The sequence below is a fragment of the Anser anser genome, assembly GCF_964211835.1.
Source record: "Anser anser genome assembly, chromosome: 18".
Classification (NCBI taxonomy): domain Eukaryota; kingdom Metazoa; phylum Chordata; class Aves; order Anseriformes; family Anatidae; genus Anser; species Anser anser.
Window position 1 is genome coordinate 13,861,398 of NC_139739.1, and position 25,005 is coordinate 13,886,402.

The 25,005-nt window shown below is 58.8% G+C and overlaps 1 protein-coding gene across 6 annotated transcripts in view; it reads left to right on the forward strand.

Annotated features, from left to right (window-relative positions):
• Positions 1 to 1,260: 1,260 nt before the first annotated feature.
• The window catches only part of NF2 (NF2, moesin-ezrin-radixin like (MERLIN) tumor suppressor), a 40,779-nt gene continuing 17,034 nt past the window's right edge, over positions 1,261 to 25,005 (forward strand). For all 6 annotated transcript variants that reach the window (XM_083804063.1, XM_083804062.1, XM_083804060.1 and 3 more), the window contains exons 1-12: positions 1,261 to 1,501; positions 7,549 to 7,674; positions 8,689 to 8,811; positions 10,998 to 11,081; positions 15,201 to 15,269; positions 15,720 to 15,802; positions 16,450 to 16,525; positions 16,838 to 16,972; positions 19,254 to 19,328; positions 20,840 to 20,953; positions 23,297 to 23,419; positions 23,808 to 24,025. In XM_083804063.1, coding sequence (XP_083660189.1) covers positions 1,388 to 1,501; positions 7,549 to 7,674; positions 8,689 to 8,811; positions 10,998 to 11,081; positions 15,201 to 15,269; positions 15,720 to 15,802; positions 16,450 to 16,525; positions 16,838 to 16,972; positions 19,254 to 19,328; positions 20,840 to 20,953; positions 23,297 to 23,419; positions 23,808 to 24,025 — 1,340 coding nt within the window. In that variant the 5' untranslated portion in view covers positions 1,261 to 1,387. The remainder of the gene's footprint in view (positions 1,502 to 7,548; positions 7,675 to 8,688; positions 8,812 to 10,997; positions 11,082 to 15,200; positions 15,270 to 15,719; positions 15,803 to 16,449; positions 16,526 to 16,837; positions 16,973 to 19,253; positions 19,329 to 20,839; positions 20,954 to 23,296; positions 23,420 to 23,807; positions 24,026 to 25,005) is intronic.

Here is a 25,005-nt window from a genome sequence, read left to right on the forward strand (position 1 = left end):
GGAACGGGGCCAGGGCGCTGCGGGAGGGCCCCGAGGTGGCCCCGGGCCAGCCCCACGCCCCGGTGGCTTTGGGATCGGGGCCGGGGATCCCGCTGAGGGGGGGCTGCCTGGGCACCCAGGGGGGCGGGCCTGGTGGAGGCTGCCCGGGGAGGCTGCGGAGCTGGGGGCACCCCGGGGGCACCCCATGGCCCCACAGACACCCCACGCGTGCCCCAAAGATGTTCTGTTGACACCCTGTGGACACCTCATGACCCCACAGATGCCCCAAGAACACCCCACGGACACACTGTGGGTACCCCATGGACACCCCATGGCCCCACAGACACCCTACTGACACCCTGCGGGCACCCCACAGACACCCTGTGACCCCACAGACACCCCATGGCCCCACAGACACCCCACAGACACCCTGCGGGCACCCCACAGACACCCCATGACCCCACAGACACCCCACAGACACCCTGCGGGCACCCCACAGACACCCTGTGACCCCACGGACACCCCACAGACACCCTGTGACCCCACACATTCCCTACAGACATTCCACACATGCCCTATGGGCACCCCACGGGCACCCCACGACCCCAAGGACACCCTATGGGCACCCCACGGGCACCTCATGACCCCACAGACACCCAGTGGGCACTCCATGGACACCCCACGACCCCCCCCACGCCCTATGGGCACCCCATAACCCCCCACAAACCCCATAGGCGCCCCCCCCATCCCCCATAGACACCCCACAGACCCCCTATGGGCGCCCCATGGGCACCCCATAGCCCCCCTCACCCCATAACCCCCCACAAACCCCATAGCCCTCCTACCCCCCCCACCCTATGGGCACCCCATACCCCACACAAACCCCATAGGTGCCCCCCCCATCCCCCATAGACACCCCCCAGACCCCCTACGGGCGCCCCACGGACACCCCATAACCCCACACAAGCCCCATAGCCCCCCCCATAGCCCCCCAGACCCCCCCATAACCCCCTCCCGGGTCCTAGTGCCCGCCCCCCCAACACCACGCATGCGCCCCCCGCATGACGTCACTCCGCGCCCCTCTCTCCTCCTTCCGCCAGGCGGCGCCGCACCCTCCTCCTCCCTCCACTAAGCCCCGCCCCACCCCCTCCCTCCTCCCTTGACCGACAGCCTTTCTCCCCAATCACCACCCCTTCCTCCCCTCTCCCCGCTTTCTATTGGCCAGAGCGCCCGTCGACCCCGAGGGCGGGGGGCGGGACGAGGGCGGCGGCGGACCAATGGCGTGGCGGCGCCGTGAAGCTCGGCGCGGCCGGGAGCCGCCGCCATGGCGCTGCCCCCGCGGCGCTGAGCGGCCCCGGGCCCGTCCCCCCCCCGGCCCTTCTCGGCCCCCCCCGGGCCCCCCCGAGCCATGGCCGGGGCCATCGCGTCCCGCATGAGCTTCAGCTCGCTCAAGCGCAAGCAGCCCAAGACCTTCACGGTGCGCGTCGGCACCATGGACGCCGAGATGGAGTTCAGCTGCGAGGTGGGGGGCTGGGGGCTGCGGGGGGCTGGGGGGGGGCCTGGGGGCTGGGGGGGTGTTGGGGGGGCTGAGGGGGTGTTGGGGGGGCTGAGGTGGCCGGGGGGGTATTGGGGGGCTGAGGGGGTGTGGGGGGAATATGGGGGAGCTGAGGGGGTTGGGGGGGTTGGGGGAATATGGGGGGCTGAGGGGGTTGGGGGAGGCTGAGGGGCTCTGGGGGGGCCTGAGGGGGGCCAGAGGGTGGGGGGGGTATGGGGGGGCCTGGGGGGGCTGAGGGGGCCTGGGGGGGCTGAGGGGGCCTGGGGGGGCTGAGGGGGTGTGGGGGGGTCAGGAGAATATGGGGGGGCTGAGGGGGTATGGGGGGACGTGAGGTGGCTGGAGGGGTATGGGGGGATTGAGGGGGTATGGGGGGGTTGGGGGAGGCTTAGGGGATCTGGGGGGGCTGGGGGGGGCTGAGGTGGGCGGGGGGTGGCTGAGGGTGGGATATGGGGGGGCTGAGGGGCCTGGGGGCTGCCCCCCCCCGTGCTCTGCCCCCGTCACAGGGGGATGTGGGGCTGTCAGAGCGGGTCCAGAGGGGGCCACGGAGATGATCGGAGCCCCCCTCCCGTGGAGAAGGGGGGGCCTGGGGGCCGAGGGGTTGGGGGAGGGGGGAGGGGGGGACTGAGAGGGGCTGAGGGGGCAGGAGGCTGGGGGCTGAGGGGGTCCGAGGGGGGCTGGGGGTCCAGAGGGGGCCACGGAGGTGATCAGAGGCTGGAGCCCCCCTCCTGTGGAAAGGCTGAGGGCTGGGGGTGTTCAGCCCGAGGAGGAGGAGGAGGCTCCGGGGGGGCCTCGTTGCGGCCTTTCAGTACCTGAAGCCCAGAGCGGCTGCGGATGCCCCGTCCCGGAGGTGCTGAGGGCTGGGCTGGATGGGGCCCTGGGCGACCTGGTGCGGTGCTGGCAGCCCTGCCGTGGCCGGGGGCTGGAACCGGGGGGGCTTCGAGGTCCCCCCCAGCCCGAGGCAGTTCCCAGGGCGCGGGCAGCGCGGCTCGGCCCCGGCTCAGCACCCGTCACCGCGGGGTGCAGGGCTGAGCCCCGGGGCTGTGCCCCGGCCGTCCCTGCGTGCAGGTGTCCTGCTGCGTGCAGGGCTTGTGCTCTGGCCTTCGCACCTCTTGTATCTGCTTCTGCTGCTGCTTGTTTCCTGTTTTTTTCACGGCCCCCTGGTAGTTCTCGAATGTCCCCCCCTTGGTGGTTGCCGTCAAGCCCCAGGGGCCTCCTTTGCGCTCGTGTTTGCAGCTCCGGAGGGATGGCACACGCGAAGCGTCGCACGTGTTGAAGCGTTAACCCTTAAAAAAAAAAAAAAAAGCCAGGCTCGTTCTGGCCCAAACCTTGACGCAATTCCAGCGCCCGCGAGCCAGCGGGCACTTCTCCTGCTAACCCTTCTTCCTGCTGCGGCACGCTGCCAGCCCCGAGCGCCGCGAGCCTCTCCCGGGGCTCCGGGGCTCGTCGGGACGCCGGGGGGGCCGCAGCCTCCCGGCTCTGCTCTCCCCCTTCCCCTGGCCGTGGCGGAAGCCAAGCGGCTCTGAGCGGGGCGCTCGCTGCGTGCCGGGCTTGGGCCGTTCCCGCAGGGTAACGCGGCGCTGCCGGGTCAGACCGGGAGGCTCAGCGCGTGCCGCGAAGCTGTGGTGCCTCCGCCGAGCGCCGATTGTGGTGCCCAGGAACTCCTTCTCGTGACTAAACTTTACCGGGGCAGCCGGTCTGCGGGGAGTGAACACCGCTGCCTATTTTTCCCCCCCCAAACTTTACTCCAGAGCTCTCGAGGCGCTCGGTGCTTCCCCAGGTCAGACCGCACGGGGCGGAGGTGACCCAGGAGCCCCCAGGACCGCGGGGTCGGGGAGCGGCGCCGCCGGCATGCCGTAAGCTCCCTCGGGGCTCGGAGCACCCGAACGGGCAGCTCCTGCCCGCTGCTCGGAGGGGCGCCGGTGAAACCGCAGAGCCCCGCTCCCGGCGCTGCCTCCGGTCGCAGGATCCCCGGAGGGTTTGGGTGGTGGGGGACCTTAAAGCCCGCCTCGTTCCAGCCCCTGCCAAACCCTCTCGGGTGCTGCGGCGCCTCTTCCACCTCCTGACCAAGTCGGTGCCCCCTCTTTTTTGTTCTGTCCTCCCTGTGGGAGTTCCCAGCCGGCTGTCCCAAGAGAGTAAGTCTGTTGGTCTCTATGAGTTGAGACCAAATCTAAAATAATTAATAGAAAGGGAATCTTACTCTTTGTGACAGAGCGACGAGGCTTATGGTCACGGGTGGGTCTCGCTCTAAAGACCTGCATTTTTTTGGGGGGGAAATCTGAGAGGCGCGAAGTCGGCGTCTCCCTTTATGTTCCCTCGGCTGAGGCTGTTTGAGCGCGGTCCCCGGTTAACTGGCGGCACCTTGGGGAGGCACGCGCGTTTCCCTGGCCCTCGAAGCCCCGTTGCAGAGCCAGTCCCCGGCCGCCCCGCGTTCCCCAGAGCCCCTCCGACAGCTCCTGCGCCTGGGGAGCGGGGGCCTGGCAGAAGAACGCCGTTCTCGGGCAGATCGCCCCACGGCACGCCCCGCATACCTCTGCCGTGCCCCTTGGGGGAGTTGTTCCTGGCAGTGGCAGGAGGCAGGCGAAGGGGAGGGAGCCGTGGCCGTGCCTCGCGTCGGTGAGCTGGGCGGCTCACCCCCGGCTCTCGCTCAATATCCGCGCCCCGGCGGCGCTGGGGACGCCTTCGGCTCTGCTCCCGCAGCAGGGCGATGGGGGGGGGAGCTGCTGGGGGCCCGTTGGCTTCGTCGCCTCTTCTTCCACAAGCTGCCGGAGCGATGGCAGAGCCTCTCCAGCCTTGTTTCTGCGGGGCTCCCGTGCCCACGTCGTCTTCTCGGGGCCGTGGTCGTGGTTGGGCTCCTGGCTCCCCGGCGTCGGAGCCACAGCACCTTCCCCGGAGGGCACGGTTCTTCCCCGTCCCTTGCCGTGGTGCCCGGACCTGAGGCTCCTGCAGGCAGGAGGCAGCAGCGTCCCCGGCCTTAACCTCGGTCAGCAGCAGCTCCCGTGCTCCTGGGGAGAAACGAACGGGGAGAGCTTCACTTGGACCTGGAGAAACAGCAGGGCGAGACCCTGCGTGAGCGGGCGAGACCCTCTTTGAGCCGCGTTTGGCCCAGCGGCAGCCTTTCTGTTACGGCCGCGGGGATTTCCGTGGCCGAGCCGACCAAGCTCGTCCCTGGGCCCAGCGGCACGCCGAGGTTTGGTGTTGAACCTCTGCGGTTTCGGGTGAGAGCCGGCGCAGCACGTCGGGCAGCGATCGGAGCCCTCCCCGGCCGCTGCCCCCAGATAGAAGGGCAGGGGGAGGAAGCGGGACGAAGTTTGTGCCCTTCCCAAATCCCTCGGGGGGGTTTTGCCCGGGTGGCTCCATGCCGCCGAGCGTCTGCAGGCGGGGGGCGTTACGGGCAGAGCGCCTCGCTCCCTGGGGCGCGAGCTCGGGTTTTGCTGCGACACAGTGCCCCTCCTGTCGGCGCTCGGGTTCGGGCGGGCGGTGCCTTTTGACACCAGAGGTACCTGAGGAAGGAACGGCCTCGGGAGCGCTCTCCCGGAGGCTGGGGGGCGGCGCTGCCCGATGCCCCGGCTGGAGGAGCCCCCCGCAGCGCCGCCTCCGCCTCGGGCAGCCCCGAGGAGCGTGCCCGTGCCCAGCTGCGCCATCTGCGTGGCTACGCCTGGGCGCCTCTGTTGGCCTCCCCGGCGCTTAACGGAAATAGATTTTAATTAAAAGCTCGTTACCGGGTTGTCGGGAGGCATTAGTAAATAAAAACAACTTTGACGGCCCTGTCTTGTGGAAGTGGCGACTGCGAGTGTTTGACATCTGCTTGGGTAAAATAACAGAGGAATATCGACCGTTGGATTCCCCGTTTGCTCCAAAGGGGCTTCAAACCCAAATAAATGGCGCTCCGGGGGCGCTCCCCTTATCGCTGGGGGTCCAGGAGGAGAAAAGTAGCGGCTGCGGCCTCCAGGCTGCCTCGCTTGGGGTTGGGAGCCATGGGGGGGGGGGCTCGGCAGCGTGTCCGCGTGTCCCTTCAGGCCGGTGGCACGGACCGAGCGGCCCGTGCTGGGACAGCGCAGGCACGGCCGCGTCCTGCCCCTTCCGCAGCTGGGGCAGAGCTGCTGGGGCCCTGCGGGCCTCGGGGGGCTGCCACGGAGCTTTTTGGGGGCAGAGGGAGCTTGGGATCGGCGCGGTGCGTGGCCCCGAGGGGATGCTCCTGCCCTGCGCCTCCGCCTGGTGCCTGTCACACCAAGTTGTCCTGCTTCAGCGCGGGCACAGGGCAGGATCCAGAGCTGCCAGGCCGCCTGCACGGCCCTCGGCAGCACCTCCCGGCGCCCACGGGGGGCTTTTGTTCTCTTTTAGGGCCAGGAGATGCGGTGGTTAATGCTACGGGGCCGAGCAGACGCGGGCGAGGAGGGCTGAAGGTCCTCCAGGTCCGTAAAGCACACTCGGAGCTCGGCTCTCCGAGGCTGGCGCCTGATCGCTGCTTGAGGTGCCGAGGTGCGGGAGGAAGCCGTGTACGCCGCACCGAGCGGGACTGCTCTTCCCGTTCCCCATTTAACGGGGGCGACTCAGCGCGGCCGGGAGGCGTCTGCGCGCCGTGCCCCAGCACTGCTAAGCGCGTCTTCCTGCCCGAACGCCCGCGTGCGGGGACACGGCGCTGGCGTAATGGCAGCAGCCCCCGACCCCCCTGCAGGGCCGCACCCCCAAACCCATGCGCCTGCAGAAGCGGGAAAGCCGCGGTCTGGATGCGGCTGCCCTGCTCCGTCTGAAACCTCGACGTAACCTCCCCCTCCAAGGGACGGCCGGGAGGAGATTTGCTGCCGTCCGAAGCCTCCTGCGCCAGGCTCGGGGCTCGTTCCGGGCACCGGCGGTGAGCTCAGCGTGTGAAACGAAGGTCTCGTAATTACAGCGCTGCGACACCCGCTCCTCCCGGCGCGTTCGACCTTGAGGCGCTGCCCGTGCCCCACAGGGATAGCAGAGAGGCTGCGGCGAGGCGGCCCGGGGCGCTGCTTTTCGGGGGGTGGCGTCGGCCCTCGTCCCTTCGGCACGCGTGGGCACCCCGCGAGGGGGAAGAGCGGCGAGGCGCTCGTTCCGTGGCACGCAGCCCCGAGCTCAACCGGCTTTGCCCACAAGGCGGCAGCGGGAGACAGCGGGAGCGGCGCTGGGCCCCGCGTTAATGTCGGTGCTGCCCAGGTGGCACCGAGCTGGGGTGGTGCTGACAGGAGAGCGTGGCCCAGAGCCCCTCGCCCCGGGGCTTTGGAGTAACGGCCACATGTCTCGGCCCAGCGACCGCTTCCGCCGTGCGGACGGAGCACCGAAGCGGCTTTGGCGTATTCGATTCGCCTGCTTTACGGCCCTCCTCGCCTTCCTGCCTGCCCGCGCCTCCTGCTTGTATGGACAAACTCCAGCAGCGAGGTGGCTGCCGCCGCCAGCTTCTTCGAAGGGCACGGCCTCTGGGCACCACACTTGGAGCTTCTCTCCGCTCCGAGCCGCTGTTACCACCAGCGTTTTCAGCACGAAGCGCGGTTTGCCCCGATCGAAACACGCTCGGAGGGAACCGAGCCGCGGTTGTTTTCCCAGGCGCTCCTCTCCTCGTACCTGCGCGGGGTCGGTAGCTCTGGGTGAGCGCCGTCGAAGCGTCAGTCGTTTCGCTCCTGGTTTTCGGGAGCGGGTCATGCCCTCGTCTGTCCGACCCCGTTGCTGCTCCTGGAGGTGGGATGGGGGCTCCTGGGGCTGGAGGCGGACCCCTTAAAGCTACTGAAGGGCAGTTCAGAAGGATACGCGGATGCTTATTTTTTCTTTTTGTGCTGAGAGCAGACTGCCCGCGGGGGTGCGTGGTTCAAAAGGGGCCTGAACCTCTGCTTGCTGCCGGTGGGTCGCTGGAGGAAGAGGCAGAGGGACCTCACGGTGTCGTTTGGGCGGGGGAGACGTTTCGGTTTCCCAGTCAAAAAAAAAAAAGAGTGGATTCGGTGGAGTGGAAACAGTTCTGAAGGCCATCTTTATAACTCTGCTTCCCCTTCCTGTTCCTGCAGGTGAAGTGGAAAGGGAAGGACTTGTTTGACTTAGTGTGCAGGACGCTGGGGCTCCGAGAAACCTGGTTCTTCGGACTGCAGTACACCATCAAGGACACCGTGGCTTGGCTCAAAATGGACAAGAAGGTCGGACCCAAATTCCCTTGAGAGGTTGTGTGGGGTGGCAGAAGGGGATTTGCTTTCCCCTTTCTCTGAATACTCGGCTGTTACACGCGATCCAGAAGTGAAAGGGGAGGAGTGTGTTTAAATCTCAGAGCCGTGAGATCCGTAAGCCCAAACGGGCAGAGCTGGCAGAGATTCCTCACCCTGTCTCCTTCGGGGCAGGGGAAGCCTCAGCCCGTGCAGATGGGCTCTGCTTGAGGCATTTTGGGGACAGCCGTGCCGGGACGCTGGGCTTCAGGAGGTCCAAAACGTGAATGCAGCCTTATGGCCTCCCCTAGCCTGTGCCCCTGAGCATCAAACCCTGCAGCAGAAGAGCGAGGCTGCACCTGAGTTTCTTTTGTTGTCGAATGTACCGAGGGCTGGGGAGGAGGAGGGAGTGCAGAGGAGGTGGGGGTGAGGAGGGGAACGCTCCCCAAACCTGCGAGCCTCTGGGCTGCCCGGCAGTTGGAGGAGCGATGGATGCGGCTCCGTTTGCGTCCGGACGAGGTTGCGCTAGAGCAGGCGGCGGCTGTGCCCGAGGGAGCTCTTGGTGCCTCTCGTGCCCTGCCAAGGCTTTAAGCTGGCACGGATCCGAACCGGACAGCGCCAGCGAAACAGGAAGGTGGCGAGGAGCAGGCGTGAAATACGGGGCGAGGCGGTGAGGGCACCGACCTGAAGGCCTGCTGGTGGCGCGGCAGGACGCAGCGGCGCCCGCGGGGCTCGGGAGGCACTGTGCTCGCAGCGGGTCGGGCTCAGCCGCCGCTGGCTCATTTCGCATGCTCTGTTTTCTCGCGTCGTTCCGAGCGTCAGGAATGTTTGTTTGTTTTCCTTTTTTAACTCTGCTTTCTGACCTATGTAGGTTGTTTTATCCCTCCTAGACGTTTGAAGTGCTTGACAAAGACGTGTTGATCTTAGCAGAAAGTAGTGGTGTGCCAGCCGCTGGAGCTAGGGCACGGAAGCAGCTAGAAGGAGTAGCTGAACGGCTCTTGTATCCCGCAGGTTCTGGATCACGATGTGCCGACAGAGGAGCCTGTCACCTTTCACTTCCTAGCCAAATTTTACCCTGAGAATGCAGAGGAGGAGCTGGTCCAGGAAATCACACAGCACTTGTTCTTCTTGCAGGTGAGCGCGCTGCTTTCCAGCCTTGGGGGTGGAAGGAGCCAGGATGAGCCAGAAAGTTCTCAGAAAGTTGGTCAGCAAAATGTTGGCTCCTCGTCGTTACGCTCACGCCCCCCCCAGTGCAGTTGTCCTCAACAGCAGAAGTTCCTTAAAATAGGTCAGAGATGGATGGAGCAGTCGCAGGTGCCCAGACGCGCAGGAACCTGGCCGTCAGGAATGATTAGGTGGTTTGTAACCTCGGTGTGTGGGAGCTAAGGAAGATGAATCCGTCAGCTGCGGGCACGCATGACACGCAGAGCCTCGGCGCCTGCCTCTCTGCAGGGCGCGGGTATCAGTTGTGCTGAGAGCTGGCGATCGCCTTCCGAAGCGATCGCGTTGTTGTGGGGAGCCGGGGAATTTCTTCCTCAAGCGCAGAACGCAGACAGCCCCTTTGGTGTTCCGGCTGGACGAGGTTTGCCTCTTCACAAATCAGCCGTCAAATAACTGGAGCAGAACATCCCAGCAGCACACCTCCGTCAGGAGCTGGGGGCAGGAGGAGAAGGGGAAACCTGGCTGTCCCACCCGCACCTGCAGCTCGGGCTCTTGTGCCGAGCGTTTGGAAACTCTGGCTGACAGTTCTTTAGGCTTTTTTTTTTTCTTTTTTATTTAAAGTACTCCACGAAAGGTGGTGTCCTGATAAATCAGCTCGGGTGATGTTGTAGCAGTGCTGCGCGGCGCTGGTAATGAAGTGCTTCTATCGCAGAAGCTTTCCCTCTCAGACAAGATCAATTTTCCGAAGCTGTTTCCTATAAAGGGTTGTGTGAAACAGATCTGAGGGCAGGAGTGTTCCAGGCAGGAGAACGGTCCCGGTCAGATCCCTGGGTACTTGCTGGGATGTCTCAGCTGCTCCCTGGCTGTTAATTTGAAGTTGCTCTGCCCCAAAGTCGGAGCAGCCTGGGTTCAGCTGCTGTTGGAAACATTGCTTTAGACGTCAGGGTGCCCTGTCCTTTGTGCCGGGCCCAAACGTGAGCTCACCGGCTCCTTGGTGCTCCTCCCAGTTCCCAAGTTCGTCTTTGTTCTTCAGAGCTAGAGGACTTGAAACACAAAGTGCTGCTGTTAATTTCCAAAGTCTGTCTTGTGCTCTGGCGTCTCCTTCGGGCTATTTTTAAATGTCCGATTTGCCACGGGTTTCAGGCTTGATAAGGAAAAACGCTTTTGGCATCTTTGAAAAGAAGAAAATGAGAGGAAAAGCAGTTAAAGCTGCATTTTAAAAATGCAGACTGGGACTTTTCTGCCAGGATTTCTGATGGCAGGAGAGGAGCCTGTGTTCCTGTGCTGTGTGTGAGCAGCAGGGACACGCACAGGCTTGGGAACTCCGCTCTGTGTCTGAATGCAGGAGAATCTTCTCTGTGATTATGTTGGAAGTGACTTTGGGGATGCAAAACCTGCCGTACCTTCAGATTGGTATTGCTGCATCTCTGTGACGATCCGTTCAGGTCTCCTGGCGAAACAGCACTTTTTTAGTAGGAAAATTAAGTGTGCAAAAACATAAAACGCCGCACGCGACGGGTGTAATTTTTTAACGCACAGAAGCCGGGAAACGTAAAGCAGTGGCTTTTGGGGGCTGCACGTTGGCTCTCCCGGGAGCGCGCTCAGGAGCTGCCCGCTGCTAAAAGCAGCGCCCCAGGGGCGACCTGCAGCTCTCCTTGCTCTCGGTGGGACTGGAGCCAGTTGGCCTCCAGCACAAACGAGCGCCGACTCCCAACGAGGCCTGAATATCCCGGAGCAAAACCTTTGTGTGCTCAGGGACTGAGCTGCAAACTTTTTTTTTTTTTTTTTTAATCTGGCGTTGTGTATAGATGTCACACCAACCCCGAGCTTATGCCTGAGAAGGTTTTATCTCCGCACCTACACGCGAGCTCTTTTCTCCCTCTGCCTTTCGCAGTGGGTTACAGGTTCTGTCATTTTCCACGTATAAATTTAGTTCTCCTCGCAAACCTGTCTGAAAAAGGTGGCCTGTGAAAGCCTGGGCCCTTCCCTCCAGAGACACCAGCCGCTTCCTGGGCCTGAATAGTAACTGGCGTTAGGCAAGTTGTTGACTGTGGGGTTGACAGCCCTGGTTAAAACGAACCGCAGCCATCTGCTGCGACAGTCGCGCTTTGCAGCGCTTCGCTGAACGTGTGTTCCGTGTCCTTTATTTCCGGGGGCAGGTGAAGAAGCAGATTTTGGACGAGAAGATCTACTGTCCTCCCGAAGCTTCGGTCCTGCTGGCCTCCTACGCCGTCCAAGCCAAGGTAGGCACGGTACGAGGGGTTCCCAGGGGCATGCTGGCGTGGCTCCCGGGAGCCAGGCGCTCTGCGACGTACCTGCTTCCCGAGGCAGGGGGAGTTATTAAAAATTCACAAGCGACGGGACTACACTGGCGACTGCCTTCTCAGTGCTGCTGCTTTTTGGCTGCCTTTGGACGTTGGACAGGTTTTGTTTTCTCTTTCCAGGGCTCTTTAGCAAGCACTCAGCCTCTGGGCTGCAGGGCCCGCTTGAGCGTGGGTTGCTGCTGGAGCAGGTGAATTCCCAGAGCCCCATATTTTTTGAATCTCCTCCCTGCTTTTGCTGTTGTAGCCAGCAGCAAACCAGCAACGGGACCGACAGCTCCACGGCTTGTCGTCGTGAGAACGGCTTCATTTTGAGCGCTGCGGTTTGCCCCATAAATGTTGTTGCAGTGGTAGAGGTCTCTCCCTGATTCCTCCCTTTGTCTGAGGTTTGATCATGGATGTTTGGCCTCGCTAGGCAGAGGGAAAACTCAACGGTCATTAAGTTCCCCTTGTCCCGTGGGTGAATTCTACTTTAGACCCAGAGTCAGTGTTTTGCCAAGGATTTGTTTAAAAGAGCCCTGTTCTCTAGTTTGGAGCGTGCAGCAGCCAGGAGCAGAGGGAGCAGCCCCGGGTTCGGAGGTGGGGACTCCTTGCTGGAGAGACGTCGTTTATCCCCGTAATGTCACATGAACTTCATTGAGTTTTGCAGCTAATCTCCAGCTTGTGTGCAAAGATAATGTCGTTGGAAAGGAAGATGAGTTGCTGGAGTCCGATGGCAGGCCAGCTCCATTATCACCACGGCTTCGTGGGCATAGTCAGCAACTTGTGGGTGCTCTTCAGGGAGAGGTTTTGGCTTGCAGAGCCATAGCCGGGTGTCTGTGCCCAGGTCTGGCCCCTCTGCCCGTCCCCGAGGAGCAGCAGGGCAGCTCTGATCCGTGAGACCTCCCTCGCTGGCCGTGCAGGACGGGGGATTTGGCTCTGTCGCCTGAAGAGGGCCTGATCCAGGCTGGGTGCAAGTGGTCTGATCGTGAGCCCTGTCCTCAGTGGTGGCTCTTCCTGGGTTTCCTGGTAATTAATATTCCTCATAACCCGTCGGTCCGTGCCCAGTTTGTCTGAACCCAGCGCTGGGTGGCGTGCAGCAGTACTGCGTTTGAACGCTTGGATTCGCTAAAAAAAAAAGATGCTTTCTTCTCATAGAGTATTGATGAAAACATGTTTTGTTAGAGAGACTGATTGGCCAGGGAAAAAGAGTTGCTTTAAAAACCGTTTCTATCCGTATGAAACACCCACCACTCTTACCAGGGTAAGCGCTCGCTTGGCTTTTTCTCCTTTGACCTGCCGAGCTGAGGATCCCAGGGCACGACACGTCCCCTTGCCAGAATGAATAAACCGCTGGGTAAATGCTGAGGAGGTGGACGGGGATCAGGGCACGTCTTCTCGTCTTGCAGATCCTGATTCTGCAGAGGTTGGGAGAAGGTGGAAGAGGGGGTGCCTTTTCTTGTCTTAGCTAACGCGCCTTTCACGTCTGCTGTGGACGTGGCTTTTCCTTGCTGCCCCGCTTGTAACCGGGTCGGGGCAGGGCTTTCCCCTTCTGCTCTTTTCCAGGGAAGGTGGAAGCGGAAAGCGTGTCCTCGGTCCCGAGCTGCAAAGAAAGGTGTTGCGAGTCCCCTCCTTCCCGTTAAATAGGGTAACGGTGTCCTTTCTGGACAAGAAAGCAGCCACTGAGCCCAGTAATTTCTCTAACGACGTGCTGATTTGCATGGTTAGGGGCATGGCAGCCTGACAAAGCGTCAGCGTGGCTGCATCTGGTGTAGCCAGTATTTTGACAGCCAGGTTTGCACTGCTGCTCAGCCACCTACCTGAAATAACTGAGCAAGCAGGCGGGCCATAAAAGTAAAAAGCTTATTTATTTCTATATCCTTGTGTTCGTTTGGGGAATTACTACGTGTTTTCCCCTCTAGACCTGCCATCAAGCCACCCACACCGCTTTCAGATGTTGGAGGTGGTTCGGGTTTCAAGTAGCGGTGAAAGACCTGGCTCTGTTGAATAACGCGTCCTTGCACAAAATGCCAACAGCTGGAAGGTTTTTCCGTTTCTTGCCCCTCAGATGCAAATCTCTGCCCTGCTGCTCCCAGTACTTCAGATCTTGCAGCGCTTCAGCACTAGCGCCAGGGTCTCGGATTTGTTTTGTCCCCCAAACAAACAGTGTTCGGTGTTACCGGCTGGCAGCTGAACGTGCCCGTGTTTGTAGAGGCCAGCAGAAGCCAGGGGTATGAATGATGCAAAGGCGACTTCCATGTGTAACCATGAATATTAATCGTGTCGTGCAATTAACAGGAATTCAAATTCCATGACAGTTTGGAAGTAATTATTTAATTGAAAGGTCTTTAGAAGTGTGTTTGCTGAATCATTTGAGCCAACATATACTGCAATACTTAAGCCATTTGTTGATTTTTCAGTTGTGAATAATTAATGTCCTCATCCAGGCTCCCTCTCGGTACAGATATTCCTTTGGGACATGGCAATATTTTTCACCGTATGAAAATCACATAATCCATACTTAGGTTTGGATCTCCATAGCAGATCACAACAAAAAATAGTCGCATTAATCCTATTTGCTCTTATTTTCATCCCCTAGAAATGATTTATTTCCCACCTCTCCAAGGTTATCGGAGTTGCTAGTTCTGTATTTTTATTGCTGTTCCCTCTTGCCGTGGGTCCAAGGGACGTGCACCTGCAATGTGCTGCTGTCTGAGAAGCTCTGAGCTGGGGGACAGACGGTTGCCACTGCTCAGCACCCTCCTGAATGAAATCCAGGGCGTTTTTGGTGGATTAATTGGAGCCTGAGTCAGTGTCGGCTGTGGCGTGCTTCTTCTGCGTCTGCATTGGCTCCAAATCGATATTTGCGCCTTTAATCCCCGCTCGCCGCGTGTGAAGCATCCTTTGCTGGGCTGCGGGCTGCTGGTGCTGAGCTCGGGGTCTGCTGCGCGACACGGTGCTCCTGGCGTTGAAAGGGGACCGGCGCGGGACGGGTCCTGGCTTCCTGCGGGAGCACCGTGCCTGCCTCGGTCTCGTTTTCAAAATCGCCCCCGTTTTGTGCTGCGGGAGGGCTGGGAGGGAAGGAGGGCCGTTCCCTTGCGGAACAGGTGACTTGAGGGAGTGTTGCTGCATCTCGTCCAGTATCTTGTGCATCGGTAGTGTCGCTGCAGAAGTCCCGTTTGCCGGGCGAATGGCAATCGCCGCGTTTCCTCTGCGTGCCTCACATCTGTCATCCTCTTTGCTTCAGCTTGCTGGGTTATTTGAGGTGCTGCTTTCTGGCTGTTCCCTGCCCTCTTGTGCTGTAGAGGAGGTAGATTCATTCTTACATGCACTGCAGGGCCACTCGGCTTTTGAGTCTGTAAATAGGCACTTTTATTCCTCAGTCACTTGATATGCTGCTCAAAAAGATGTAAATCTAAACAAATACTAGTAATTGCTGCCTGCACTTACCGGATCTGATTTGGATTGCGCGGCCCAGTCGAGCAGCAGCCCCTCTGGCAGGAAAGCTGACACCTGCCCGAGAGGAGCCTGCAGTTGTCTGTCCGACTCCCGTCGTATTTTTTTAACGTTTGTTCATTAGGAGGGTGAACAGCAGCAGAGGAAACGCCGTCTGCCTCACCTGAACTCCTGGTACCGATCAGCCTTTGGGGACAGGTCTTTGTCCCTGTCTTGATTCCCTGTTCCGCTGCTGGAGGGAAGGCAGGCACCTCCCGGCGTAGTCCTAAGCTGGGGAAAAAAAAAAATACACAAGGAAACCTTGAAGAAACCAGCCTGCAGAGGGAATCTTTCCCTGCGATGGAAGAAGTGTTTGCGGGGTCGTGGTGGGCGTCAGCTGGCGGTGGGAGGTTTTGTGCTGCATCCCCCTCTGTCTGCTGCACGAGTAAAAGGAGGGCAAAGAAAATCCGTTTATTAAACTTCCCGAGCAGCGTACGTTCGCAGCCCTAACGGGCCGTGACGCTGGAGGATGCAGGCGGGCTGCGTTCGCTGTGTCCCCTAGGGGTGGTTAGGTAAGGTGAGGAGTTCTGTTGGTAACGCCGGCACGATGTCTCTGCTTCTTTGCAGTACGGCGACTACGATCCCAACGTTCACAAGCGAGGCTTCCTGGCGCAGGAGGAGTTGCTTCCGAAGCGGGTAAGGAGCCCGACTGAGCAGAGGAGCGAATTTCAAAGCCTGGTAGCATCTGTGTAACGACGCAGAGAGGGGCTCCGAGGGGCTGCCTGCAGGGGAGCCCCCTGCTTTGGTTTTGCTGGACTTCCCTATCGAGGCAAACAACCCAAAAAGATCTACCGAGGGAGGAGAATGCAATATTTTTCTGACATTTTAATACAACCAGAAGCAAGTATTTTCCTTCCGGTGGTTTTCAGAGTTTCGTTCTGCCTGCATGAGGGTTAAGTGAACCTGGGGAGGCCGTGGGGCTGAGCGTGCCCTGCTGGGAGAAGAGGCAGGCGCCTGTCTGAGATCGGCCGGGGGGGCTCGGGCGTGCTGCTGGAGGCCGGGGCGTTTCTGGCTTGTTTGCCGGCTAGGGAGACGGGGACAAGAGTGGCAGGGTGACCCGTGTCTCTGTCTCCCTGTGTATCTCAGGTAATAAACCTATACCAGATGACCCCAGAGATGTGGGAGGAGAGGATAACAGCCTGGTATGCAGAGCACCGAGGCAGAGCGAGGTGAGTGTGTGCTGGGGGGCCTGTGGGTCGGGATCCCTCGCCCGGAGAGTTTCAAGGCTTGGGCCTGGGATGGAAGAGCTCTGCTAACAGCAGGGTTGATCCCAGCAAGTCTCTGTCACAGACCCACCAAAGGCAAAGAGCTTTCTTTGATGGCTGTGGCTGCGCCCTGCTGGTCACTGGTGGGGTGAGAAGCACCTGCAAGGGGGCACAGAGGCCCTGGGCAAAGAGAAGAAATGGGGGTTCCCGCGCGGAAAGTCAGACTGACGAGATAGATGTATTGCTGCCACGGGTGGTAAAACGCTCTTTGTGGGAGATGTTCCTAAAGTAAGATGGATCAAAACCACAGGCCTCCCAACCCGAGATTTTCCCTTTTATGCTTAAGGGATTGGGAGGGGGACAAAGCAAGGCTTGAAGCGCTGCGTCTCACCGGGCAGGCAGCAACAGCCGTTAAGATGCTGGCAAGCTGCCGGCTGGGATTTGCTGTTGGACTTTATTGATCCTGCTAGCAAAGACAGACTTGACCTGTGTGATAGAGACAGTCAAGGTTTTAAAGCATTGTGTGCGCTCAGGATCAGAAAGAGCAGCCATCTGGCTCCCTCTGATCGTGCAAACATCTGTAACTGGCCTTTTTTTTTTTTGTCTGACAGAGACGAAGCAGAAATGGAGTATTTGAAGATAGCTCAGGACTTGGAGATGTATGGAGTGAACTATTTTGCAATTAGGGTGAGTGCAGGTTGGGGGTCATGTTTTCAAGGCGCGCAGGGTTCCTTGCTGGGGTAGCTCTTGTGTAGTCTTCATCTTCTGTGCTCCCGTGAGCCTGCGAGAGGCAGCAGATGTGGGAGATGGCTGCGGCGCGTTAACCAGAGTCGCTGCTGCGGTGCGCTTTGCTGCCGGGGAGGCAAAAGCCCTTTTCATATGCAGTGCTGGGGGGTTGCTGCTCAGGGCTGGTTTGTGAAGCTAACAATGGCTTGGTTCGTGTCAGATCATCTCTGAGTTGAATAAAAGGGTTTTCTGCTCTTTCCTTTCCTCCCTTAGAATAAAAAGGGCACTGAACTGCTCCTTGGAGTTGATGCCTTGGGTCTTCACATCTATGACCCAGACAACAGGTTGACCCCCAAAATCTCCTTCCCATGGAATGAGATCCGGAACATCTCCTACAGCGATAAGGAGGTAAGGATCCATCTCCCCTCTTCTCAGGGAGCAGTACCTGTGAGAACACAATTACAATTTAAAACGACTTCTCTTAGCCCTTCTGTCTGCTGCGCTTGCTGCCGCCAGCTTAGCTGAAGGCAGCTCAGCTCCTCCAGCTGAAACCTTTATTCTCGGTCTTCCTGCAACTTTCCTGGAGTTGGGTGCCCAAGACGCCAGTTGGGAACTATTCTCGTGGTTGTTTTTTAGACTACCTCCAAACCCACCGTGTAATTCTTTTGCAAACAGAATTGCTGCTGATGTGCTTAGCCCAAATCTCACAGTTCAGGGGTTGAAATCCCTTCTTTACTGTATACGTGCTCTTGAATTACGAGCCGTAGTGAGAGGTGTTCCTGGTGAGAAGAGCTCTTGCGTCCTGACATATCGTTACATCGTCTTGGGTTCTCAGGCGGCTGGGCTTGGCGTAACAGCTGGAATCTTTTTAGGAGGCTGAGTAATGTAAGCCCACTGTAAGACAGATATTTATTAAATCCAGACTGTAAATACAAATCTTCAGAATTGTTGGCCACCAAACCCAGTGGAGAATAGCAGGAAAATTGGCTGCGGACGGGAAACCGATCCACTCAATTTTTTCAATCTGCGACTCAAAGAAAACCAGCTGCCTTCATGGTAAGGAAGAAAATTAACTTTTTAATTAAAGTGTTTTCCAATCCAGACATGATATTGATCAGGGTAAAAGCTAAAGGTTTCTCATCGGCTGCATTTATTGCATGCCTTGTGAAGTTCTGGGGGAAAAGGCCATGCTGGATTTCCTTTCACTCGGTTTCCTGCTCAGAAACAAAGAGCTCCGTAACTTTGCAAAACAGCTCAGCTCTCAATGACTTCCAAAGACTTTTCTGCCCGTGGCAGAGCAGTGCGCTGGAAGCTGTCTGATCACGCGTTGCCTCAGAAATTTGGGGATCGAGGGCCCCGTTACTGGGCCTTGACACAAAACTGTAACAGATCTTTCTCCTGGGGAAAGAAACTGCCACCTTCTATCAGGGCAATAATCTGCCTAATAAGATGACCACAAGTGGAACTGACGTGATAGTAAACAGGCTTAATAGCTGGCTATGACAGCTACATTGACACGACAGAGGTATTTAATCTGTTGTAACAAAGATTGACTGTTTGCGTGGAACCGAAATTCCTCCTCCGGCGTATTTCTGCTGTGGCTTTCGGTGGCTGGCATGGATGCCGGTGGAGCCGAAGCCCGGGGACGTTCACGCACGTCTGCCTGTGTGAAAGTCTTAAAAGATTGGCTCTTAAACTGACAAAACAAAACACTGCCAGGGCGAGTTCTGCCGAGCCCTTTCCAGGCAGCACAATGTATTGACAAATAGGGCTGCTGTAATGGGCAGAGGCTGCCTGCTACAGCACTAGCTCTTCAGCCAGTTATTTCTGTAGCGTGTGGGGGAGTGATGAAATATATGCATGCCTCCTGAAAAATGCAGTATTGCAGAGCACTCCATCTCTTCAAGTATCCTTTTGTTAGTTCAGAGCCTTCTGTCTATCCAGGGGCTGTGTTACTGGCACGCTTTCGGTTCTGGTGATGCCACCTTTATCCTCTCGAGAGAGTCCTTGTGGGAAGGCCCTTGGAGGAGGGTAAACTCGGGACAAGGTCAGAGCTGCTCGGATGGCACAGAGCGTCAATGCGTGTTAGAGCAAGGGGATAAGATTTTGAATTGCAGAGCAGCCTTGTGACGTGGCTGCGTTCCGGAGAACAAAATGCATAGAAAAATCCTTTTGAGGAGCCCTTGCGAGTGGAGGTGCTACCAGGAAGAAGAGCTGCTCCTGTTGCCCTATTCCCAATTCAGTCCCCCTGCCCATCCGTCGGGTAGCTGGGCCGGTTCTTCCTCCCTTCCGAGGCGTCATCATTTTCTGCTGCCCCTTCTTAGTCCTCTACAGCTTTCAGGGGAGCAGCAGCTTGATTCGGGAGGCTGCGGAGCTGCCTCTGCCCGGCGCAAGGTGATGTGCGGGGGCTGCCCGCTGCTGGGCACTGCCGCTCGCCGGCAGCCTGCACGCGCGGCGCTGCCCCGTAGCGCTCCCTTTGTTCTGGCCGGAGGAGCGGTCGTCTCCTTGGTTGCTTTTGCTCCTGGTTCCCTTGCTTGGCTAAAAGCCACGGGGACAGCTCTCAGCCGTGTTTGTCTGACACTGCTGACCTCCTCTGAGCCAGAGCTTTCTGTAAGGCTTTTTTAGCTGCATGCTTATTAAATGCAGAGCACTCAGATAATTTAGTCCCTCTCTATTTTTTCCTTTTCAGTTTACGATTAAGCCATTGGACAAAAAGATTGATGTTTTCAAATTCAATTCATCAAAGCTGCGTGTGAATAAGCTGGTAAGTCTACAGACAGAGTAATTTTTATTGTCTGCAGCAGTTGTTTCTGCAGGCAGTACGAGGCAATGTTCTTCTGGGGCTTTTCCTTCGAGCAGTCAGAGGGAGCGTGCTGGCCCGGACGGACTGTAGATGTGATTTGGTTTAGCAGTTACTACTCGATCATAGCCTCTAGAAGAGAAGGGGGAAGATCAAGCCAAGCTCCTTCACAGAACCTCTCCCCCACTCCTCTGTTTTTGTACTCCCTTTCTGAGCTCTCAGGGTACATCTGACCTGCGTGGCAGACGCACGTAGTAAGTAAAACTTTCTTCTCACCCCAGTCTTTGCTCCAAGTTCCTTTTCTTCTCCTGCCGATCCCTTCCCTTCTGCCCTGTGGGGTAGGTTTCCCTCTTTTGGGGGGCACCGTTACCAGAGTTACAGCCCTGGCTTTTTCAAGGCTGATCCCCGCTCAGGACACTCTCTGGTACGAGAACAGAGGGGACCACATTTAACTGCTCTGCCCAGCGTCCGTGTGGGAGGCCAGCTTTAGCTGGTGTTCTGGATTTAGTGTCTGGAGGTGTCCAGTTGCCTTTGGAGCTTAGATCCAGGTTCTGGAGCAGCTGTGCGCTGTTAAGTTGCACAGTGGGCCTGTGGAAGGCAGAAGGGGATATCTTTCCCATCCTTGGGGGGGGGGGGGGGGGGGAACTTCGCTGTCCCGTACTTGCATGCCATGGGGAAGCGGGGCTTTCTCACTACGGCTTCATTCCCTGTGCTCATCAGGGTCACAGTGCTGTAGCTCCTCTGACTCCAAAGAAGTCCCTTGTGGTTTGTGAAACGGAAGACAGGCTTGCGAATTGGTCCTTTCAGAAAAGAATCAGAGCTTAGGAAGTTGCTATTACTGCTGAAAAATATTCTGAGCTTTCACTCCTCTGCGTACCGCCCCCCGTGCTTTGCTAACTCTCCCCTATTATTGCCACTTCCCTTGTCTTCCTCCTTGGGTAGCAGAAGAAATCACACAGAGGCTCAAAAGCCTTCAGCAAGGATACCTGAAGGTGTGCAAGGTAGCTCTTGATAAGCCTTCTGTTTGTGTGTAATCTTGCTCACGATGGAAAATATTTTTCCTTTTTTTTTTTTCCCTCTGAGTGCTTTAAGCGCCCTTTTGGGAGAAGACGCAAGTTAATCTTGAGCCTCAAGAAAGGGAGCAGTGGGAGCTGGGGAATTGGCTGGAGCTGTAGAAGGCTGGTTCATTACTTGACCTAATGCCTCCTCGGGGCCGGTCACCCCAACCCGCACCACGCTGCGTGGCCGCGCTGAAAGCTCAGCCCTGCAAGGGGCTGGTGGCCAGGGCGTTGGGCGCGGGACCGAGGCTGTGCCTTGCTCCCTGCCCCTCGCGTGGGTACGAGGGCTCAGAGTTCGGGGTCAGTGGATGGCAGTGCTTACCAGCACCAAACGTAGCCCTTTGTGTCGGGGGTCCAAACACCTCGGCACCACGCCTACAGCTGTTTCTCTCTGCTCTTCACCCTTGACCGGAATAGATCCTTCAGCTGTGTATCGGGAACCACGATCTCTTCATGAGGAGGAGAAAGGCAGACTCCTTGGAGGTCCAGCAGATGAAAGCGCAGGCGAGGGAGGAGAAAGCCAGGAAGCAGGTGAGAGACGTCTCGTGCAACCAGGCCGGGAGCCAGACTCGGAAATGCAAATGAACTTGGGGAGGAACAGTCTCCAGAATGGCATCAAGCACACGGAGCAGCTTTGAGGGAAGGTCCAGCCCAACAGCTCTCGTTAGCAGCTTGCTCTCGCCCTGCCCGTCATTCTCCCCTTGGCTCTGGAGGTCGGTGGCAGCCGGAGTCCGGCCCCCGCGCTTGGGAGCAGAGCTGGGAGGACGGCAGGGCAGAGCAAACCTGGCTGTCCCAGAGGTGGCTGCGCATCCTGCCCTGCCTCCTGTTGTGCCGGGGAGACGGAGCGTGTTGGGGTGGCTGCTTGTAGCTGGAGCAGGGGCTGTGAGGGGGAGCTGTGCTCTGCGGTGGCTCTTCATCTCGTTTTTCTAATTACTCGGTGATGGAATGCACACCGACGGGCCGGGGCGCGCAGCCTGCATGCTAATTTCCGCGCTGGCCTCCGTTATCTGCCGCAGGTCAGCCCAGGCAGCGAAAACTGCTCTTTGGAGGCAGCAGTGTGTAGCCAATGAGTATATATCAGCAAATTGGATTGTATGAATCATTGTTTTCTGCTCGTAGACCTCTTCTACTCACTGAAACCCACACAGCTAATCTGAGCACTGCTGCTCGGAATATAAATGTCCGTTTCACGCCAGAGCCGCTAGATAGCAGCAGCAGAAACCGAAGCAGCCACTTGCACCAGGAGAGTCTGGCTCTCAAGGGACTGCTAGTTTGATGCACTTCGTTTGGTTTCGAGCATGTCCACAGAGTGCTGGAGCTAGGGCTGAGCTGCTTGTCCTGCAGGCACCTCCTGAAGCACGTCTGCCTCCTGGGGTGGCAGGAGGGGACAGGACACGAGTCCCGCTGCGCGGGCAAGCAGGGCAGCTCCGCTGGGCAGCAGGGCTCCTGCCTCCTGCGGGGATTCCCCTGGTCAGAAAGGAGCGGGTGTTAGCGGAGTTAAAGGTCCTCCTCGGAAGGAGCAGCGTGGTGCCCAGGTGCCGGTGGCTTCAGAGACAGGTTTTGCAGCCTCGTGAGGTTTTTTGAAGTGTTTGGATAATGCGAATTGGAGCTGAGACCGTGTGTCGGGCTGCTGGGAGAGGTGAGGGGGGTGACGCACGGGTGCTGAGGGTGAGCAGAACTTTACTCTTCCCCGGAGCTCTCCAATTTAGAGCTCTGGTGCTCGTCAGGAAGGGTCAGGCTTCTGCTCGGGCTGCCCGCTCCCGGGCTAGCCACCGTGCCGTCTGGCACGCTCTCTCCCCCCTCCCCAGGATCCACAGCTGTTAACTGGTTCCAAACAGTCCCTTTACATCAGGGCTCCTTGTTAATGGGAGTCCTGAGTGGGCTGCAGATCGTAACGATAATTGATGAAGGGAGCCTTTAATGGAAGGAAGCCGAGCCGCCGGAGCAGTGGGTGTCCTGCCTTCAGAACGCAGTCGGTGTCCGAGGAGCCGAGAAATGTCTTGTCACACTTATTTCCCTTATTAAACCCGGCAGGTGGCCTGCGCGATGCTGCGAGCCCTGGGTGTAGCGTGGATATTTATAACGCACCCGGCCCCGTGGCGCTGGAGCGCTCAAGCCCGGCGTGTTAATTAGCCCGATGGCTCCCTTTGGCCGCTTGGCGAGCAGAGAGGCAGCTGCGTGGCGCGCTCAGGCTGCGCGAGAGGGGGGAAGAGGCGGCGGGTTGTCTCACGTGGCTTGGGTTTCCCCTCCTGGGGAAGCGTTGCCGTTTTCTGCAGCAGGAGGGGGGTGGTTGTAGGGACAGGTAGAGGTGGCCACGATCTTTGTGGCCTCCTCTGTAAGTGAAGAGAAGCGTGCGGCACTCCAGGGCGGGTGGGTGTGTGTCTGAAAGGAGCAGTCACTGCGTCCCTCAGGCTCCTGCCTGGCCACGTGTCGGTATCGGATGCTCTGAGGGTGCCCTCAGCCCGCCCGTAAGCCTGGTCTAGCTGTCTGCTCGGCTCGCCGTGAGGACCTCCAGCAAGAGCTGGAGCTGCAGGGACCGTGCTTGCCTGAGCCTGCCCTGCGCGGCTGCTCAGGAGACGCTGTCTGGGGATATGACCACCTGCAGCAGCCTGTGGGGCAACAGCCTGCCCAGGGAGGAGGGGATTGTCTTGGAGCGGTGCCGGCTTCTTCAGAGGAGCAGGGTGCTCAGTGTGGTGTGACCACAGTGCGGTCACAGCGCCCCGTTCAGCGAAGCCCCCCTCGCTGATGAGCAGAGAGGAGGAGGCAGCGCAGTCCTGTGCTCAGAGCCCCAGGCAGTGTCTAGTTTCTAGTCCTGGGAAAAGCATTTCTGACGTGTGTTGTTTCTCCGTGCTTTCCCCTATCCCTTTTTCATAGATGGAACGGCAGCGCCTGGCCCGAGAGAAGCAGATGAGAGAAGAGGCTGAGAGGACGAGGGATGAGCTGGAGAGAAGGCTGATGCAGTTAAAGGAGGAGGCGACAATGGCCAACGAGGCCCTGGTAAGTGTCTGGGCGGCTGTTTCTCGAGGCACTGCAGCTGTTCCCAACTCTTTCCGCTGCTGAAACGTTTTAGGAGGCACGTTGCGACTTGTGTGGCTGTTCTCAAACTGCCACTGGTGGACAGCGACCGGGAGGCTGGATGGAGCTTACTGCATCCAGGCAGCCTGCTGGGGCAGGGGCACGAAGGAGAACGAACTGGGACAGAGCCTGGGCACATCCAGGTCTTGGCTGCAGGAGGCTGCAGGCTTTTGTGGAAGGGGGAGAGAGGGGCTCGATGAGCCATGGTGGCCGTGTGGAGCGAGCGGCTCAGGGCCCTGCTCCGGGGGCTGAGAGCATATTTGGGGAGGCGTTCGGTGTGCTCGATGGCTTAACGTGCGTTAATTCTCAGATGAGGTCTGAAGAGACAGCAGACTTGCTGGCTGAGAAGGCTCAGATCACAGAGGAGGAGGCCAAGCTCCTGGCTCAGAAAGCAGCGGAGGCCGAGCAAGAGATGCAGCGGATCAAAGCCACGGCCATCCGGACGGAGGAGGAGAAGCGGCTGATGGAACAGAAGGTGCTAGAGGCAGAGATGTTGGCACTGAAAATGGCGGAGGAGTCGGAGAGGAGGTCAGAGGGTCCAACCTTGCAGCTGCCTCTGCTTTGCTTTCCAGCCCCATTCTGACTTAGCACGACAGCGGCTCACGCCTTACGTTAGTCCATCCAGCAGTTTGCAGCGAGCCCTCGGCCTCCGTGCGTGCAGAGCAGCAAACGGCCCCCAGGCTGAGCTCGCTTCTCCTTGTCTCACGCTTTGCCACAGCTAGGCTGTCCCTGAGTAGGGAACGGTACGGGTACAGCAGCAGCGGCCCTGAGCTTCCCCTGGGCTGGAGCTGGAGACCCTTCTCTGAAGTGTGGGGGGGAGAGAGATCCACAGGGAAAGGGGCTGGCAGCTGGCGGGGGAGAGGGTGCTGCGGGCCTTGGCGCTCTGCCTGTCGCGCCTTGACAGCAGCAGTTGAAGGCAGCTCAACTTTGGGGGTGATTTCTGCAAACACCCACTGCGTTCTGAAAAGTATCTGACAACGTTAATAACACTTCGGTTGTCGTTTTGTTTTTCTTCTCTTCTTGTGGCTGTCAGTTCTGCGTTTGCTATCATCTCTTTGTCCCCGTGTTTCCTTCTCAGGTGCTTAGCTCTCCTTAGCAGTTGTGAGGTTTGTTTCAGGTTAGCCTTGAGGTCTCCCTAGCTCCTGGACTCTGTCTCGTGATAAAACTGACGTTGCCATCCTTTTGGTACGGGAACCCAGGCCCTATCATGCGTTTGGTAGCAAGCAAGAAAAAAATCGTTCTTGTTTCCTTCCAACTGATGACTCCTTCCCGTGTGAGCTTGCTTGGTTTCAGCCCTTCTGCGTGGACAAACGCTGCCCTTGTCCATCCCTGCTTACCTCGGTCTCTGACTTGTGGAATCTCCGCTCAAATTTCAGTCTGGCAAAGGAAAGCTTCCCCTGGAGGGGTAGGGGTGACCTTGGAAGCCCTTGAAGCTCAGGGCTAGGTCCTTGTTTTAGAGTTGTTGGGCCCTGCAAGCAGGCAAAGCTGTGTAGCCTCAGGTGCTTTCT